This window comes from Euprymna scolopes, chromosome 6 (assembly GCF_053919585.1).
Source record: "Euprymna scolopes isolate OS-2025 chromosome 6, ASM5391958v1, whole genome shotgun sequence".
NCBI classification, from domain to species: Eukaryota; Metazoa; Mollusca; class Cephalopoda; order Sepiida; family Sepiolidae; genus Euprymna; species Euprymna scolopes.
Window position 1 is genome coordinate 118937683 of NC_136487.1, and position 18033 is coordinate 118955715.

At 32.3% G+C, this 18033-nt stretch overlaps 1 protein-coding gene across 1 annotated transcript in view; it reads right to left on the reverse strand.

Annotated features, from left to right (window-relative positions):
- Positions 1-18033, reverse strand: part of LOC145278328 (uncharacterized) — a 31456-nt gene that overhangs the window by 12877 nt on the left and 546 nt on the right. The window contains exons 2-3 of the mRNA XM_080130620.1: positions 9211-9417; positions 2702-2866 (exon numbers count right to left, since the gene is read on the reverse strand). Of these exons, the coding sequence (XP_079986746.1) occupies positions 2702-2866; positions 9211-9417 (372 nt within the window). The remainder of the gene's footprint in view (positions 1-2701; positions 2867-9210; positions 9418-18033) is intronic.

Below are 18033 nucleotides of genomic sequence, written 5' to 3' on the forward strand. Positions count from 1 at the left end.
ACGAGGACATGATGAAACAGATGATTCAGTAAATCCAAGTGTATTTAGAGGATTTTTAAATTTTGCATCTTACTTAGATCCATATTTAAAGAATCACTTAGAAATCAGTAATGTCTTCAAAGGTGTTTCCAAGACTATTCAGAATGACATACGTGACTGTCTTTTACAAATATACCGTGATGAAATAAGGGCAGAAATTAGCAAAGCTTCTTTTGTAGCTGTCATGGCTGATGATACAACAGATGTGTCTGAACATACACAAATGATCATTGTTTTACGGTACGTCTTGGATGAAAAAATACTTGAACGCTTTTGGGGATTCTTTATTCAAGAAAACCAAACCGTTGATGGGATATCAAAACGTATTCTACAACAATTAGATATAATCGTACAAGGGAATCGCCAAAAACTGATAGCTCAGACATTTGATGATGCAAATGTCATGAAAGGCAAAAAAGCTGGTGTTCAGGCGAAAATAAAAGCAGTTTATAGTAATGCGCATTTCACTCACTGTTATGCGCATCAACTTAATTTAATAATGAGGAATGCAGCAAGCATTACACGAAATGCTAGAATAACATTTTGGCTATTCCGACTTTCTTTTCTAGATCACCACATTCTCAAGAAGCATCTGGATGTAAGCATTCTACTTCTATCCGCCACAAGGTGGAACTTTATCATACATAGAGTTCATGAAAATGTTCAAGAATTAAAAAACTGTCACTGAAATTCAGTCAACATCATATGTAGATGAGACCGTTGCAGAAGCGACAGGAATTCTGAAATATTTGAACGATGAAAATTTCATATTTTGGTTTGAGCTATTTCATACAAATTATGTCTCATGTTGAAATTATTTCTCGGGAAATTAGCATATATAAAGTCAATGAATACATAACAAATTTCAAAACTGCTATTTTAGAGATAAGAAACACCAAATACTGTGAAAATCCTTCACAAACACTCAAGGGCGAAGCTAAAGAACTGTGTGACTATATATCTGTTGATATAACGGACAGATATTCTTCAACTAAACATTTAATACTTGCTAAATTGTTTTACAAGATAAGCTTTGCTAGTTTTAAGAAAAAAAAAAATACCCACAGAAGAGATATCCTTGAAAACTGAAGCATATCCCATGATTGACGAAGAAAAGCTTGAAACTGAGCTAGAAATATTTTATAGTAGGTCAGACATCCATGAATATTGCTAAGTAATTGATCTGAAATTTATTTTGGAAAACAATTTAAACTATGTTCTTAGTGAAATCACAAAACTCATAAAAATTATCTTGACAATTCCCATGACTACATCAGAGGCAGAACGTTGTTTTCAACTCTGAAAAGAATAAAAACTTTTCTAAGGAGCACCGTTGTTTTTTTAACTCTGAAAAGAAAAAATAAAGCATGGGTTGCGAAAGACTAAATGAACTTGCAGTGCTTTCAATTGATAAAAAAGTTCTTCAGCAGTCATTCAGAAGTTAAGGAGAAAATTATCAATCTTTTCTCACAAATTAAAACAAGAAAAATGGAGTTTACTTTCAAATGAATGTAATAAGTAAAATATTTACATCTATTTAGGATTCCTTTAAGTTATTGTATTTTTATACGTGTGCATACGTATAAATTATATTTTTTATGCTTGTTTTATTTTTACACAATATTAAAACAATAGGTATTTTCTTTAAAACAGCACCCCCACTAATCTTAGGCACGAGCCGCCACTGCTTCCAACATTCGGAAACGACTGTTGTACCCGGCAGAATATATTTTTTTATTATTGGAAGGAGGGTTTCGGCGTTTCGATTTGGGACAGCGACCAAAAAACCCCCTTTGTCGGTGATATCATAGCCACCGAAGACCCAGAGATGTTTAAGGATTCTTCCAACGTTATGTTTCCTCCGGTTCAATAAGGATTTGTCTATTTCTACAGTGTGCCTTGGGCTTCCTATCTGCTGGGGATTCCCCAGGAAATACTCCTGACAAGTTTCCCTCAGAAAGATCTTCCAATCCGTGTACGTGTGTTCGGATATAACGCTGCATTCTCTCTTAATATTTTTTAGTGTCGCCATTTCGAAGGCCCATAAATAGATGATTTTCACTATAATTGCAATATCCAAATTGGAATGTGGAAAAAACGATCCTGTGCGCAATGACACCCACTGTCTACACTGACCACTGGTACACCGCCAGGAGAGGCCATCCTTTATGCAATTTCTTTTTTCTAGTAAACATTTATGATTATATTTGTTGTATCTCATTCTTTGGGAAAGCAATTTCTTTTTCCGACAAAAAGAAATTGTCTGCATCAGTGGTTCCATTTGTTTTTCAATCATGCTCAGATTTATTTCCATGGCTGTCATTTTTTTCAGTAGTTACTTTCTTCCAATTCGATTGTCGTCTGCTTACAGCTACAAACTAAAGTCGGATTAGCGTTTCAACATTTGAACAACGCTCGGCGGATGCCGATGATTGCCGGTCTCACCCGATCTAGGCTTGACGGGAAATCACGAGGATCCGGGTCAAATTATGCAAGAGTACCCACATTTTATACACTTCAAGTTTTACACTTTCAAATTTTGCACTTTCAAAGTTTATGCTTTGAAATTTTTAACCCTCAAATTTAATATCCTCGCCATTTAGAATCGATACATAAATTTAGTTACATAAATCATTATAACATTGTCTTTCTTCATACTTACAATTTTTTTCACAGATATAATAAAGAGTTGCTGCAATAGAATGTCCATCAAAAATCCACTTATTTTGGTAATAAGCGAAATAGGCAGTTGTGTAACTCACAGATGGATCTCCCGGCCCCCACCAGTTAGCTGGAAAGTAGGTGCTATTGTCCATCCACTGCCAACCTATTAATAAATAAAGAGGTCTGTATGTAATTTATAGAAGGCTATAACAATGCGGGAATATACAAGAAGTGAATACTGATTGAATAACAAAACGATTAAAAAAATTATTCTTATTTATTTTAATAATTATGCCTTGTTTTCAGATTTCTTCTCCATCACTTATGTTGTAAATGTGACTAGAAAATATTATAGCATATTCTAGCCTGATCATATGCCACAATAAATAATGCAAGACAAGTACCTTAATTCAATCACTTATGCTCTGGGTGAGTGTGTGATATGCTATGTCGCCTAAAAGTAGCAACCCCTATGTTTTCTGTTGATCTGTCTGATCGCCCCCGTCTACAGTGATTTACTTCTTGGTCTGATCTGTCTTCGCCTGGCTTCAACTACAATCTCTTTGCTCTTCCCACGGCAATCTCCATGCGACCAACTGCTCTCGGACGTACCCAAAATCCAACTAAGTTCAGGCCTCAACTAACTAAACGTATGACTGACCCCTCCCCTTGTCAAGTGTCGTTCCTATTGTTCCTTACCTATTAATCATTCGATCACCTGGTCATCCGTCACACCCTGAATTGAACCTACCCTTATTTCTTTTTGTCTGTTTCAAGAACAAATTCCTACCCATTGTCTATTGATAAGTCCTTTCACTAAACCTTTCGTCCTTTTCTTTTGTCATCTATCCTTTGTCATTTTCTTACCTCCATAGCACTCAACGACTGCATTCGAACATAGTGTCGTAATATTTTCCTTTTCTTAAGTGTTTCTAGTTTTTAACCTCAAACTGCCCTTTGTCATGAGCATATATTTATTAACTAAACCGACATAAATTTGATGGAGGAAACACTCTTCGAAATTAGGACCCTGGCCAATGTTGGGTAGTCCTACTAGGTTAAAATAAATATTGATTTCGATTTCGCATAATAATTTACTAACAGAACTACCTGGCATTGCCTGAGGCAAAAGTGCAGCATTTTTTATAAAAACTTATATCTCTTTCTTTTTCACTCTCCTCCGTTTTACCCCTCCGTCTATTCCTTTTTTTCTTTCTTCTCAGCCCAGCCCATTCCTCTCCCTGAATATACACACAGACAACTCGAGGAATGAGTTGGCATAAGGGAATTACTCTGAAAAATAAAAAAGAACATCGGAGTTAATTCCCTTTAAGTTAGTTGCTGGAAAACGGAGCCCCCCCCTTCCTTCCTGATGAAATCTGCACCAGTTTAGGATCAAAGAATGAATAAGCTTTTTTTCAAATTTGAAATATTATTCATCCGAAATGTAACATATAAACGTTATATTTATTTCTAATTCTATTAATTTATTTCATTTTATTTGTATACTCTATGAAGAGATTTTAATTTTTATTTATTTCTTCTGTTAAGCATGTGTATAAAATCTTAAGAAATTGGATTGAAACTTACAAGAAAAGTAACTGTAAAAACATTCAGTGCTTATTTAGAATGACACGTATTTAAACAAGGCTGATAGCCATTAGTCGCGTGCTCTCGTGTAATGAATAAATGCGTGAATGTAGGATTGATATGAAATTCTTAAAGATAAACTAAAATGACCGAAAAATGGGCTGAAATGATTTAAATAAATAAAAAATAAAAAAATTTAAAAAAAAGTTAAAAATCCAGGTTGTCCTCGACGGTCGTACATCTAAACAGTGTGATATAAATGCGGGAGTGCCTCAGGGGTCTATCCTTGGACCTCTATTGTTCCTAATATTTATTAATGACCTCCCCGACAAAATTGCCTCTGAGCTGGGTATATATGCTGATGACACCACACTCTATAACAGGCATGGCAGGAAAACAAATGAACACATTACTAAAGAAATGGCAAAAACACTAGAGGATGACTTCCAATCTGTAGTGGAATGGGGACATAAATGGATGGTCACATTCAATGCTGCCAAGACTAAACTGGTTTCCTTCAATAATTACAAGAAACCTTCTCTGCCACCAATAGCAATGGCCAGTGACTCCCTGTCTGAGAGTACATCTTTCAAACTCCTTGGCTTAACATTCACAGGAAACATGAGTTGGAACAATTATATTGAAAACATTGCCTGGGCTGCTGCAAAAAAGGTAGGTTCTCTCTACTGTGCTAGAAAACTACTGACACCTGAAAGTATCCAGTACCTCTATAAGGCCACCATTCGCCCATGTATGGAGTATTGTTGTCACATTTGGGCTGGTGCATCTGCTGCTAGTCTCTCGCTCCTAGACAAGGTTCAAAAGAGAGTCGCAAATCTGATAGGCCCTGAACTGGCATCTAAGCTTCAGCCTCTGTCCCATCGACGAAATGTTGCATCCCTCTGCCTGTTCTACAAGTATTTCAATGGTGAATGCTCTGATGAACTGCAGACACTTGTGCCCCCATGACGTAGACACCCTCGACAAACCCGACAGGCAGCTAAATCCCACCCCCACACAGTAGAGATCCCTAGATGTAAAAGATCTTTCTACTCCAGTAGTTTCTTCCCCAGAACCGCTAGACTCTGGAATTCCATTCCAGATCCCTGCTTCCCTAACTGTACTTACATGCAGAAGTTCAAGTGTAACGTGAACCGACATCTTGCTGCCCAAATCCCAACATAGTGCCCCAGTAGTTGCTGCCCCTGATAGTAGCCCCCTACACCAAAGTGGCAATGTGCCTTGTTTGGGGTGAAAATATAATAAAAAAAGAAAATTTAAAAAAATAATGTGGATTCTGTTGTATTTTTACCAAGAAAAAAAGGTAAAAATGAACGGCAATGGAGATTGTGTATCAGGAGCAGCTGAAGCAAGGCGAGCGTCTCATGGTGTTGAAATAATTGCATCCGTGAGGTAGGATGACATGTCTCAGGTTCATCCGAGTAGGATAGATGGGATCTGATGCTGGAAATTGGTAACCTGATGTTGACAGGGTATTGGACGTCAACAAGCGTTGGAACTCGTAGCTGGACGCAAGTGGACACTGGAAACTTGTAGCCCGACATCAGTGGGCACGAGAACAGGTAGCTGAACGTGGACAGGAACTGGATGGAAGCAGGGCGTCAAGGGCTGCAGGAAATGGTGGCTGAAAACGCTGGAGCTGCAGGAGTAAGCTGGAGCCACTGGTGATTGCGGGAGTAAGCTAAGGAATTGCTGGAGTGAACTGGAAGAGCTGGAGGCTGTAGGAGAGAGTTGAGGGCGCTGGAAGTAAGCCAGAATTAAAGCAGATTCAGGAACTTAAGTGACAAGCAATGACTGAGTATGTTTCAGGCACAGGCGGCAGTAGCAAGTAGAATGTGTATTGCACACAGGTAGTTTGTGGTTATGACGATATTGAAATATGTCAATATCGTATTAATAAAAATGAATAAATTTAATGGTTAAAATTCCAAGATGCGAAGGAATTAAAAATAACCTGTGTCGACAATAGTGATGATGATGATGAAGAAGAAGAAGAAGAAGAAGAAGAAGAAGAAGAAGAAGAAGAAGAAGAAGAAGAAGAAAAAAAGAAGTTTTGTATTTAAAAAAAGCTGTTTGACATTGTTTAATTTTTATATACACCATTAAAAAAAAACAATTTTTTTTTAAGGATAGATTTTAAACTCTTCCAAATTTAGAATACCAATACTGCAATCTAAAAGGTTATGGAAACAAAAAGCTACATTCCAAAGATTTATTTTTTAAATTTACATTTTTATTAAATTAGACTTTTTTACACATGATCAAAATTATAAGAACAGAGACAAAAATTCTATTAAATTGTACAAAAAGTGTATGAAAAGTGTATGAAAACATTCAACAATCACACTTTTAAGGAGTTCTACCTCCACTGCTTTTGATGACTTCAAAAATTATTTGAGGCATGCTAGAAATAAGGGTTTCCATTAAGGTGCATACATACCAACATACCAATACACAGTCATATTCAAATACATATTCTCTAACTCTTCCCTCTTCAGTACTTTATTATTATTATTATTATTATTATTATTATTATTATTATTATTATTAACCAATAATTACATTATTTTTACCGTTTAACATTTTCATTTTTATTCCATTATACATATTGAAATCAATTGGGTCTCAGTTTTGTTGTTGAAATGAAACGCTTTTACGTTGCAACATTAAAATAATATTAAAAAAAACACAATCTTCTCCCACAAACGGCTAAAATGATTCACCTGAACTTTTTCGAACATGATTTCTAGGAATGAACGCTATCCAAGCTACAAATCTCCAGTTCTTTCAACGTTTTTCTATTTTTTTAATTTTTTTCAACGCCCTCCACCTGCATTAAGCGCGTAATGTTATTAGCATTTCCTATTGAGTACTAACTTGGCTTCTGGTAGCTAAATTAACACATTTTTATTTTTGGACCAGTAGATTAACTATAAATCATCAGGCCGAAAAAATTAAATATTATGCCCTACAGTAAGGTCTAAACCAAAAACCTTCCTGACATTTCTTTGTTAGTCAGTCTTCATTTTTTATGAGTGATTGTTCTAACAAAGAGATAAGAAAAGCTTCATTCAAGGTTTGCAGTATTTTTCGTAAACAGCCGCCAGAGATGTCGGAAATTTCTGTGTTTATGTTTATCCTTGTACTCATGTCATTTGTAAGGGTGCTGGAGGAAATTTGGAGGGGGGCTACCAAAGGATTCTGCTTTTCCATAATTCTCAGTGTTCTTTAGAAAGTTGCAAATAACAGTTTTACTGCGATTTACCTTAGCTGCTATCCCTCGCTGTGACAAACCTTGCTTATGGAATCCTAGAAGTAGAGAGCGCTCAACTTCGGTTGTTTTCTTGCTTCAAGCATGGTAACACCTTTACACAGTAATTGCTAATCTTTAATTGAACTAAAAACATTAGAATTTCCATAAATCTAACAATTTATACCGTTGGTCTTATTTTTATCATGTGTAAAAAGCCTAATTTAATAAAAATGCAAATTTTTACATTAATTTTTTGGAATGTACGTTTTCGTTTCCATAACATTTAGATTGTAGTATTAGTAACCTTAAGTCGGAAGAGTTTAAAATCTCTCCTAAAAAAAAAACCGTTGTTTTTTTTTTTAAATTTTAGTAGTTTAAAATTTTTGATCAGTAGTGTATATAAACTGTGTATAAGATACTTCATTTTCATACTAAATTATTTTATCTCATCCCTAATATCGATTTCATCTGTTGTTCTTTAGTTTATTGATTTTATTAGTTTTTGTTTGTAGGCAACAATAATTTTGAAACACTTGAAATTAATCAAGGAATATTTTGCTTCACAATTGAACGTGATAGTAACACTCCAGCGCGATTATGGATTGTTGAATGGTCACAGCAACACATTGCTGAATATTCCTTCCTGCTGATTATCTGACTTTTCACTTTTGCAAATTGCAAGCTGGATTGTGATGAATGAATGCACATGAACAACGAATATTCATAATATTAATTTAGCTAAAGAGTATTATTATCTTCTTGTGTATACAATAAAAGAGACACAATTTTCCCCTCTGGACGAAACTACCTTAGGTTGATGACAACAGATAACACATAAAAAATGACTATTTTTCCGTCATTAGCCATTATGTTATCTAGCTATAGATCAAAATTACATACACATTATTTCGTTATATTAAAACATTACTTTTATTCCGAGGAGCGCCATGCTCATCATCGTCCTAAAGCAAAGAGAAAGTAACTAAAATTACACCTTCACTTTACCGTCTACTCTTATGACACCATTCTACATCGCATTCTTTTGTACTTGTTGCCCCTTTTCCTGGGTGTTAACCGTAATTAACCGTCTACAGATTTCAAACACATATGCATATCCGACAAAAATAATGATTTTTCCCTTTGAAATATCTGGCGCAGCTGATTGGATGAGAAATATTTATTCTACAATTCCATTCGGTAATTCCACCAAATAAACGAACAGTTATTAACTGTAAAACATGCCGCCATTTTCAGTACGTACACATTAGTCCCTTTTTCTTCTTCTTTGCCCACAGAGAATCACGGAAATACCGACTTTAAAGTGCAGAAGTACCGAAGTTTGACAATGAGTACGTGTTCTTTTTATATTAAAAGCGTTGAACAATACAAAGTATAATTTTAAGTACTTACGTATTTTTTTACCTGAAATATTATTATCTTAATTTACAAAACCATTTTGCAATTTCGGGGGGGGGGCAGCGTGTTTTGCCACTATTAGAAAAATTAGCGTGAAACTTGCTGCCATCATAGGAATCTGAGAAGGCTGAAGCAGTGATTAGTTAGTTAGAGACATAAAACAAAACATTCTTTAGAAATATAACTTTCAAACAACCTAACGAACAAAAAGAAAGGTCCATGCTTACCAGTGCTAGTCTTCCTATATCCGACTCGGTAACTTTTGTTCGTGGACAGCAATTTAACGATGGAATCTTTCTCATGTTGACTCTTAATGATGAAGAGAGATGCATTTTTACTGACGCAAGCTTGCTGAGCGCCATCAAAAGTATTAGTTTGGTCACTCAGATAAATACATTTATAATTGAAAAATACCCAATTTTCTGCAACATTGCCTATAAACAAATAAAAAATGATTAATACAAGTGATTACATGGCAGAATATGACGTCATCAGAAGAAGTACATGATAGGAAATTTTTCACATTGGTTAAAATTAAACAGAGAATGTAAAATTCCATTTAGAAGTTAAGAGTATAGAATCATGATTCAGTGGCAGGATATGAAGTCTTTTGAATGACAGCCTTTTTTCTAATTTATTTATTTATTGCATACTATTAACCTCATCTTTTTAGTTGTTTCAAAACGTTTCGGCCAACTATTCCTCTGGTATCATCAGGTAGTAACCGCGACGGTATAGGAACTCTGAATCTCCAAACTGCATTCTCAGCAATTACTGCCATCCATAGTTGTTGTCGTCCCACCATGAAGGCCAGAGGAATAGTTGGCTGAAACGTCATGAAACAACAACGAAAAAAGATGAAGATAATAGCCCGCAATAAATAAATAAATAAAGATGAGGATAAATAAATTAATAAATAATACTTATCTCAATAATAAATTCCAGTTAATTAAATAATGTATAGCCTTTTTTCTTTTCTGCAGAGAATAATTTAGTTTTGCAGATGCCACTAACAGAGATAAGTGTGTGTCTAACCGCGGACTACTTCAGTTCGATTAGTTGCCAGTAAATCATGGAATTTAAAAAAAAAATCATATTTTTTGAATATAAAAATGTTTTGTCTGATTTGTATTCTCTCAATCCTTTCATTTTGCACACTCATCCATTTTCTGTCCTTGAAAACAAGATTTTCTCTGACAAAGCAAGTAAGTAATGTTAAAAGACAGTCTAGGACAGTGACGCCAATAACCATTACTTTTTGTTCATTTTCCCAATCCATAATATCCGTTAATATTTGTTATTATACACATTAATAAAGTCCATTAATATATGTTATTATACACATTAATAATATCCATCAATATTAGTTAATATACACATTAATCATATCCGTTAATATTTGTTATTATACACATTAATAATGTCCATAATTATATGTTAATATACACATAAATAATGTCCATTACTATTTGTTAATACACACATTAATAATGTCCATTAATATATGTTAATATACACATTAATAATGTCCATTAATATACGTTAATATACACATTAATAATGTCCATTAATATTTGTTAATATACACATTAATAATGTCCTTTAATATTTTATAGATACATTAATAATATCCGTAAATATTTGTAAATATACACATTAATAATGTCCATTAATCTTTGTTAATATACATATTAATAATATCCATCAATATTGGTTAATATACATATTACTAATGTCCATTAATATTTGTTTATATACATATTAATAATGTCCATAAATCTTTGTTAATATACATATTACTAATGTCCATTAATATTTGTTAATATAGACATTAATAATGTCCATTAATATATGTTAATATGGACATTAATAGTGTCCATTAATATGTGTTAATATCCACATTAATAATGTCCATTAATATATGTTAATATACACATTAATAATGTCCATTATTAATTGTTAATATATACATTAATAATGTCCATTAATCTTTGCTTATATATATATATTACTAATGTCCATTAATATTTGTTTATACACACATTAATAATGTCCATTAATATATGTTAATATAGACATTAATAATGTCCATCAATATTTATTAATATGCACATTAATAATGTCCATTAATATATGTTAATATACATATTACTAATGTCCATTAATCTTTATAAATATACATACTAATAATGTCCATTAATATTTTTTAATATACACATTAATAAGGTCGTTAAATCTTTGTTAATATACACATTAATAATGTACATTATTAATTGTTTATATGCACATTAATAATGTCCATTAATCTTTGTTAATATACATATTACTAATATCCATCAATATTCGTTTATATACATTTTAATAATGTCCACAAATCTTTGTTAATATACATATTAATAATGTCTATTAATATTTGCTATACAGACATTAATAATTTCCATTAATATATGTTAATAAGGAAATTAATAGTGTCCATAAATATATATTAATATCCACATTAATAATGTCCATTAATATATGTTAATATACACATTAATGATGTCCATTATAAATTATTAATATACACATTAACGATGTCCATAAATCTTTGTTAATATACATATTAATAATGTCAATTAATATTTGTTAATATGCACATTAATAATGTCCATTAATCTATGTTAATATACACATTAATAATGTCCATAAATATTTGTTAATATACACATTAATAATATCTGTTAATATTTGTAAATATACACATTAATAATGTGCATTAACCTTTGTTAATATACATATTAATAATGTCCATTAATATTTTTAATATACACATAAATAATAGCCATTAATATTTGTTAATAAACACATTAATAATGTCCATTAATCTTTATAAATGTACATATTAATAATGTCCATTAATCTTTGTTAATATACATATTACTAATGTCCATTAATATTTGTTTATATACATTTTTATAATGTCCATAAATATTTGTTTATATATATGTTAATGATGTCCATTACTATTTGTTAATATGCACATTAATAATGACCATTAATATTTGTTAGTATGGACATTAATAGTGTTCATTAATATATGGTAATATACACATTAATAATGTCCATTAATATATGTTAATATACACATTTATAATGTCCATTATTAATTGTTAATATACACATTAATAATGTCCATTAATGTTTGTAAATATACATATTAATAATGTCCATTAATATTTGTTCATATACATATTAAGAATGTCCATAAATCTTTGTTAATATACACATTAATAATGTCCATTAATATTTGTTCATATGCACATTATAATGTCGAATAATATATGTTAATATGGACATTAATAGTGTCCATTATTATATGTGAATATACACATAAATAATGTTCATTAATATATGTTAATATACACATTAAGAATGCCCATAAATCTTTGTAAATATACACATTAATAATATCCATTAATATTTGTTAACATAGACATTAATAATGTCCATTAATGTACGTTAATATACACATTAATAATGTCTATAAGTTTTTGTTACTATACACATTTATAATGTCCAATAATATTTGTTAATATACCTATTAATAATGTCCATTAATATTTGTTAATATACATATTACTAATGTCCATTAATATTTTATAATATACATATTAATAATGTCCATTACTATTTTTTAATATACACATTATTAATAGCTATTAATATTTTTTAATATACACATAAATATTGTCCATTAATATATGTTAATACACACATTAATAATGTCCATTATTATTTGTTAATATGCACATAACTAATGCCCATTAATCTTTGTTAATATATATATATATTAATAATGTCCATTAATCTTTGTTAATATACACATTAATAATGTCCATTATTATTTGTTAATATCCACATTAATAATGTCCATTAATATTTGTTAATATACACATTAATAATAGCTATTAATATTTTTTAATATACACATAAATAATGTCCATTAATATATGTTAATACGCACATTAATAATGCCCATTATTATTTGTTAATATGCACATGACTAATGCCCATTAATCTTTGGTAATATATATATATATATATATATATATATATATATATATATATATATATATATATATATATATATATATTAATAATGTCCATTAATCTTTGTTAATATACACATTAATAATGTCCATTAATCTTTATTTATATACACATTAATAATGTCCATAAATCTTTGTTAATATACATATTTATAATGTCCATTAATTTACACATTAATAATGTCCAGTAGTCCTTGTTAATCGACCTATTAATAATTTTCAATAATCTTTTCATTCATAGGACCAATAATAATATCTACAAGTTTTTGTAAATATACTAATTAACAATGTCCACTTCTTTTTGCTAACATTAAAATATAGTAAAATATTCCCAGTTAGAAATAAATAATAAAAATGTTGAAAAATAAGGATAGAAATATAATTCGTATATAATATATAATCCTTATTTTTCTAAAGTTATGTATATTTATTTGATGTATATGTACTTTTATGTACAACATTCACTTCTAAACTAATTAACCGATCATTATGAATTTGGAACACATCTGTTTGGCATTAAGGGGTTCAAATGTAGCTCATATTTAGTTTAATTCAGTCTCGTGTAAAGACAAAAGTAAAAGCTCTTTGTGAAAATTGATATACATCCGATTTTTGTGAAATTTTAACACTAGATAATCAATATTTCAGTTTCATTGAAATAGTTTGAAAGGTTTTGAGGGAACATAAAATATTTCAGATTTGTATTACATTTGATCCATAGTCATTAGACAACCATTATGCAAGATTCCCTGAATTTCTGTTTTCTTCTGAAAACTTAAATTTAACACGCATCTATATTAATAAAACACTAGATGTATGTATAAGGTGCCTTCAATAAGTTTCCAGAATTTTTGTGCAAGCATTTTAAATCGTTGTAGACCTTTGAAAATTCAGAATGTTATTGCTGTTCATCTTATGAGATGATTCACCAATTTTTATGATTTCGGGTTCAATTGAACAGCTACAGTGGGAATTGGAATACACCTTACTAAAGTCTGATTGTCATAGTTGGTGAATTTCAAAAATACATTCTGAATGTAATGACCCTTTAGAAGAACGATCTGCAATAAAATTCTGTTTCAAACTTGGAAAAAATGCCACAGAAACGTATGGAATGCTTCAAACTGCTTTATGACCATCTTGCATGAATCGAGCATCAGTTTTTGAGTGGCATAAAAGATTCTATGAAGTCTGTGAGGGATGATGAGAGGTGTGGGAGGAGTAAGAGGGTCAGAACTCCAGAGTTGAGTGGCCAAATAAAGAATTTCATGGATAAGGACCATTGTGTGTCTACAAAGACAATAAGTGCACAGTTTGATGTCAGTGTGGGAATTGTACGCACAATTATTCGCAAGTTTGTTTTAGAAAAAGAAAAAAGAAAAGTGGTCGATTTTAGTGTAGGCCGACCTAAAGGCTCTTTTTTCATTAGTAAGTGAATCCTCTCCCACAATTACTGTGTTAGTTCTTGATGTTGATTAATTAATAGTAAACAACAAATAATAATATGAAAACGAAACACACACACACACAGACACACACACACGCACACACACAGACACACACACGCACACACACACATATATAATCTATATATATATATAATCTACTATTATATAAAAGTCACTTTGTGTGTGTGTGAGTTCCTTCTTTATAGGTTCTGAAACGGCTGAGCCTATCTTGTGCAAATTTCACACAAAGGTAATTTATATGTCTGGCAGTGTTCTTAGATGTGTTTTCTACAGAAATTTGTCCGATAAGTATCAAAAATCGAAAAAATTCGATCCTAAAAATAGTCTTTCTTTCTTATAGAAAAAAGAATTTTTACAGGGGAATGTTTTAGGTTGCACCGGCAAAGGAGATAATAAAATCTCAACAAATAATTTCTCCTTTGAAAAGAAAAACAGGTTTGTTGACTACAGATCAAATGATCCCATGATCCATCATTCCAGAAATAAAAATATCATTCATGCAACTTCAGACAGTGCTCTGTATGATTACTGAACTCCAAACTTCTTCTTTTTTTTTAAATTTTGGTTCACTTTTTAAAGAATGGCCGTTTGAAATGGAACACATACATCAAATCTGTTGCCAACGCCGTTGGAAAAATGGTGGGATCCTTCTACCACTCCAGGAGATATCTCACTGCTGATGCAATTCTCTATCTATATAAAAACCAAGTACGTCCAAGGATGGAGTACTGCTGTCATATCTGGGTAGGAGCTGCTAAAACCAGCCTATCCTGCCTTGACAGAGTACAAAATAGTCTTCGTAGCCTAGTGGGGGATGCCCTTTTCTCTTCCCTGCAACCTCTCTCCCACAGAAGGGACGTTGTGAGCCTGTCATTATTTTATCGTTATTTCCATGGCAAGTGCTCGTCTGAGCTCCAATCTCTGGTCCTCCTTCACCAATCTTTCACAAAACCACCCATCTAGCTGAAGCCACTGTCAGTAATTTTCCCCACTCTTTATCTGTGCCTAAATCAAAACGTAGATTCCATGAATAAAGCTCCCTTCTTAGAAGTGCACACTTGTGGAACTCTCTTCCGTTTGCCTGTTTCTCACCTGACTACAACTTGGATGTCTTCAAGTCCAACATAAACAAGTTCCTGATAAACCGCCCCCTTAAGTAAGACACTTTATCAGATCTCCATTACTAGCGATTACTATGATATTATCCCATTGATTACTGTGCACGCAATAACCCTTATCCCCAAGTGGCCTCCAGGCCTTGATAAGTGGTGATTTCCTTGTAAAAAAATTTTTTTTAACTATTTAATTCAGACGAACATATCTCGGCTCAAACAAAATTTTATTGATCTGAAATAATCACCATCAGAATCAACACATTTTTGACGCCGCAAAACAAGTGTATAATAGTAACATAAACATTTTGCACTCTGGTGGCGCTGAAGTCGCTGAAGTCGTTGAAGACTTTCTTGATATCGTTTTTGAACCATTTCTCATGAAGAAAGTTTTCGAGAAGCTTGATAACGTGGTAGTCAAGAGGTTTGGAAAGTATGGCGGATAAGGCAGAGTTTCATAGCTTAATTCGTTCATCTTCTGCAGGGTCAGTTTAGCAACATGCGATCAGGCATTGTTGTGGAGGAGAATTGGGCCTTTTCTGTTGATTAATGCAAGGTGTTGTTGTCGAAGTTTCTGATGCATTTCATCCAATTGTTGATAGTACTTCTCTGCTATAATGGTTTCACCTGCATTCAAAAAAACTTTAATGGATGAGACTGGTCACAGATCACCAAAGAGTCAGCATGACTCTGGCTTTGGAAAGTGTCGTGGAGCTTCGTCGGCATCTACCCATTGAGTTGGGCATTGCTGGTTGTTGTAAATAACCCAGTTTTTATCACGTCACAACCTGGTGGAGAAACAAGTCGTTCTTGTTGCGTAAAAAAAGGAAAGATAATACTTTATAACAAGCGTTTCTTTTGGTTGGCATCCAATTTGTGAGGCGCCCATTTATCAAGTATTATTTTCTTTCCAATCTTTCTCAAGTCATCGGAAATCATTGTATACGTTATGTCTAATTCAAAAGCATACCCTCGAAGAGTTCTGCATGGATTGACTTCGACTAAGGCTCTTAATTGATCATTGTTAACGTCTGATGGCGGATTTTTTAAGTGATATGTAAAGAAAAAATATTATATTGAAAACTTATTTGAATATTATTTGAAATCACAATTAAAAATTCCGCAAGAACTTTCTTCTCAACCTAATTATATTATATATATATATATATATATATATATATATATATATATATATATATATATATATATATATATATATATATATATATATATATATATATATATATATAAGCAAACATATTTTCAATTTTTCAAATACTGTTCTTACAGAAATTGAAAATAGAGTTTTGTCTAGAGGTTTAGATTTTTGTATTCCCCCCACGAGTATAAATAAAGAGAGAACACTTTCTGCCTTTGAAGTTTTGTTCTCCCAACTTAGACATAATGTTCCAATTTCCCGGAAAAAATTGTTGGGATGAAATCTAATTTAGTTGCCTTAGCTCACCGATATAGTAACATTCCTGTCGATCATAGCGGCTTTGTTTAGAACATAACGCAATTTAAAACCATGAAAGCTTTAAAGTCTAATACTGATATTTATATGTGCAAACCGGACAAAGGTGCAGCAGTGGTGATTTTGGACAAATCGGACTACGTTGAGAAAATGGCAGTTATTCTCAATGATGTTTCGAAATTCCGTAAACTTGATGACTGTATTTTCAAAAAGGTTGCGGATTTTAAATCCCCTAAAAAGTTTGGACCCTTGAAATGCCCGGTTTATTTAAAATTACCGTGGATTGGGGAAAAGAGTAATAGACTTTCCAAACAGATTCGCAGAAGTATTTACGACTGCTTTAATTCTGTGTCCTTGTGTTTGGTATATACTACGAGACCTGCTTTCCCGTCTTTTCGCAAGGATAGTTTGCCTTACATCCTAAATAGTAATATTGTATATCAATTTAAATGCCAGTGCGATGCTGGTTATGTTGGGCGAACATCCTTGCACCTTTTGACTTGTATAAACCAGCATGTTCCATCGAAGTTCAGAGAAGGGAGGATGGGGTCTGGTGGTCTCCCTCCTTCTGCAGCCTTGGACTCTGCTATTCGCCAGCATTTGGTTGACAACCCGTGCTGTGCCGATAGATATAAAATAGATTGGTTCGAGGTGCTACATAGAGCGGACTCCAAAAACCATTTAAAGATTTTGGAGTCTGTCTCTATTGCGGTGCGTCAACCTTCTTTGTGCCGGCAAAAAGAAACATCAAACGCATTGTTTCTCTTTGGGGAACTTTGAATCTTTTCTCCCGCTTTTTTTTTTCCTCCTTTGTTGTGCCAATATTTTAATCGTTTTTAAACTTTAATAAATTTATTTTAGTTTCCCCGTACTTTTGGCACATTTAATAAGTTCCCCATTAGAACTC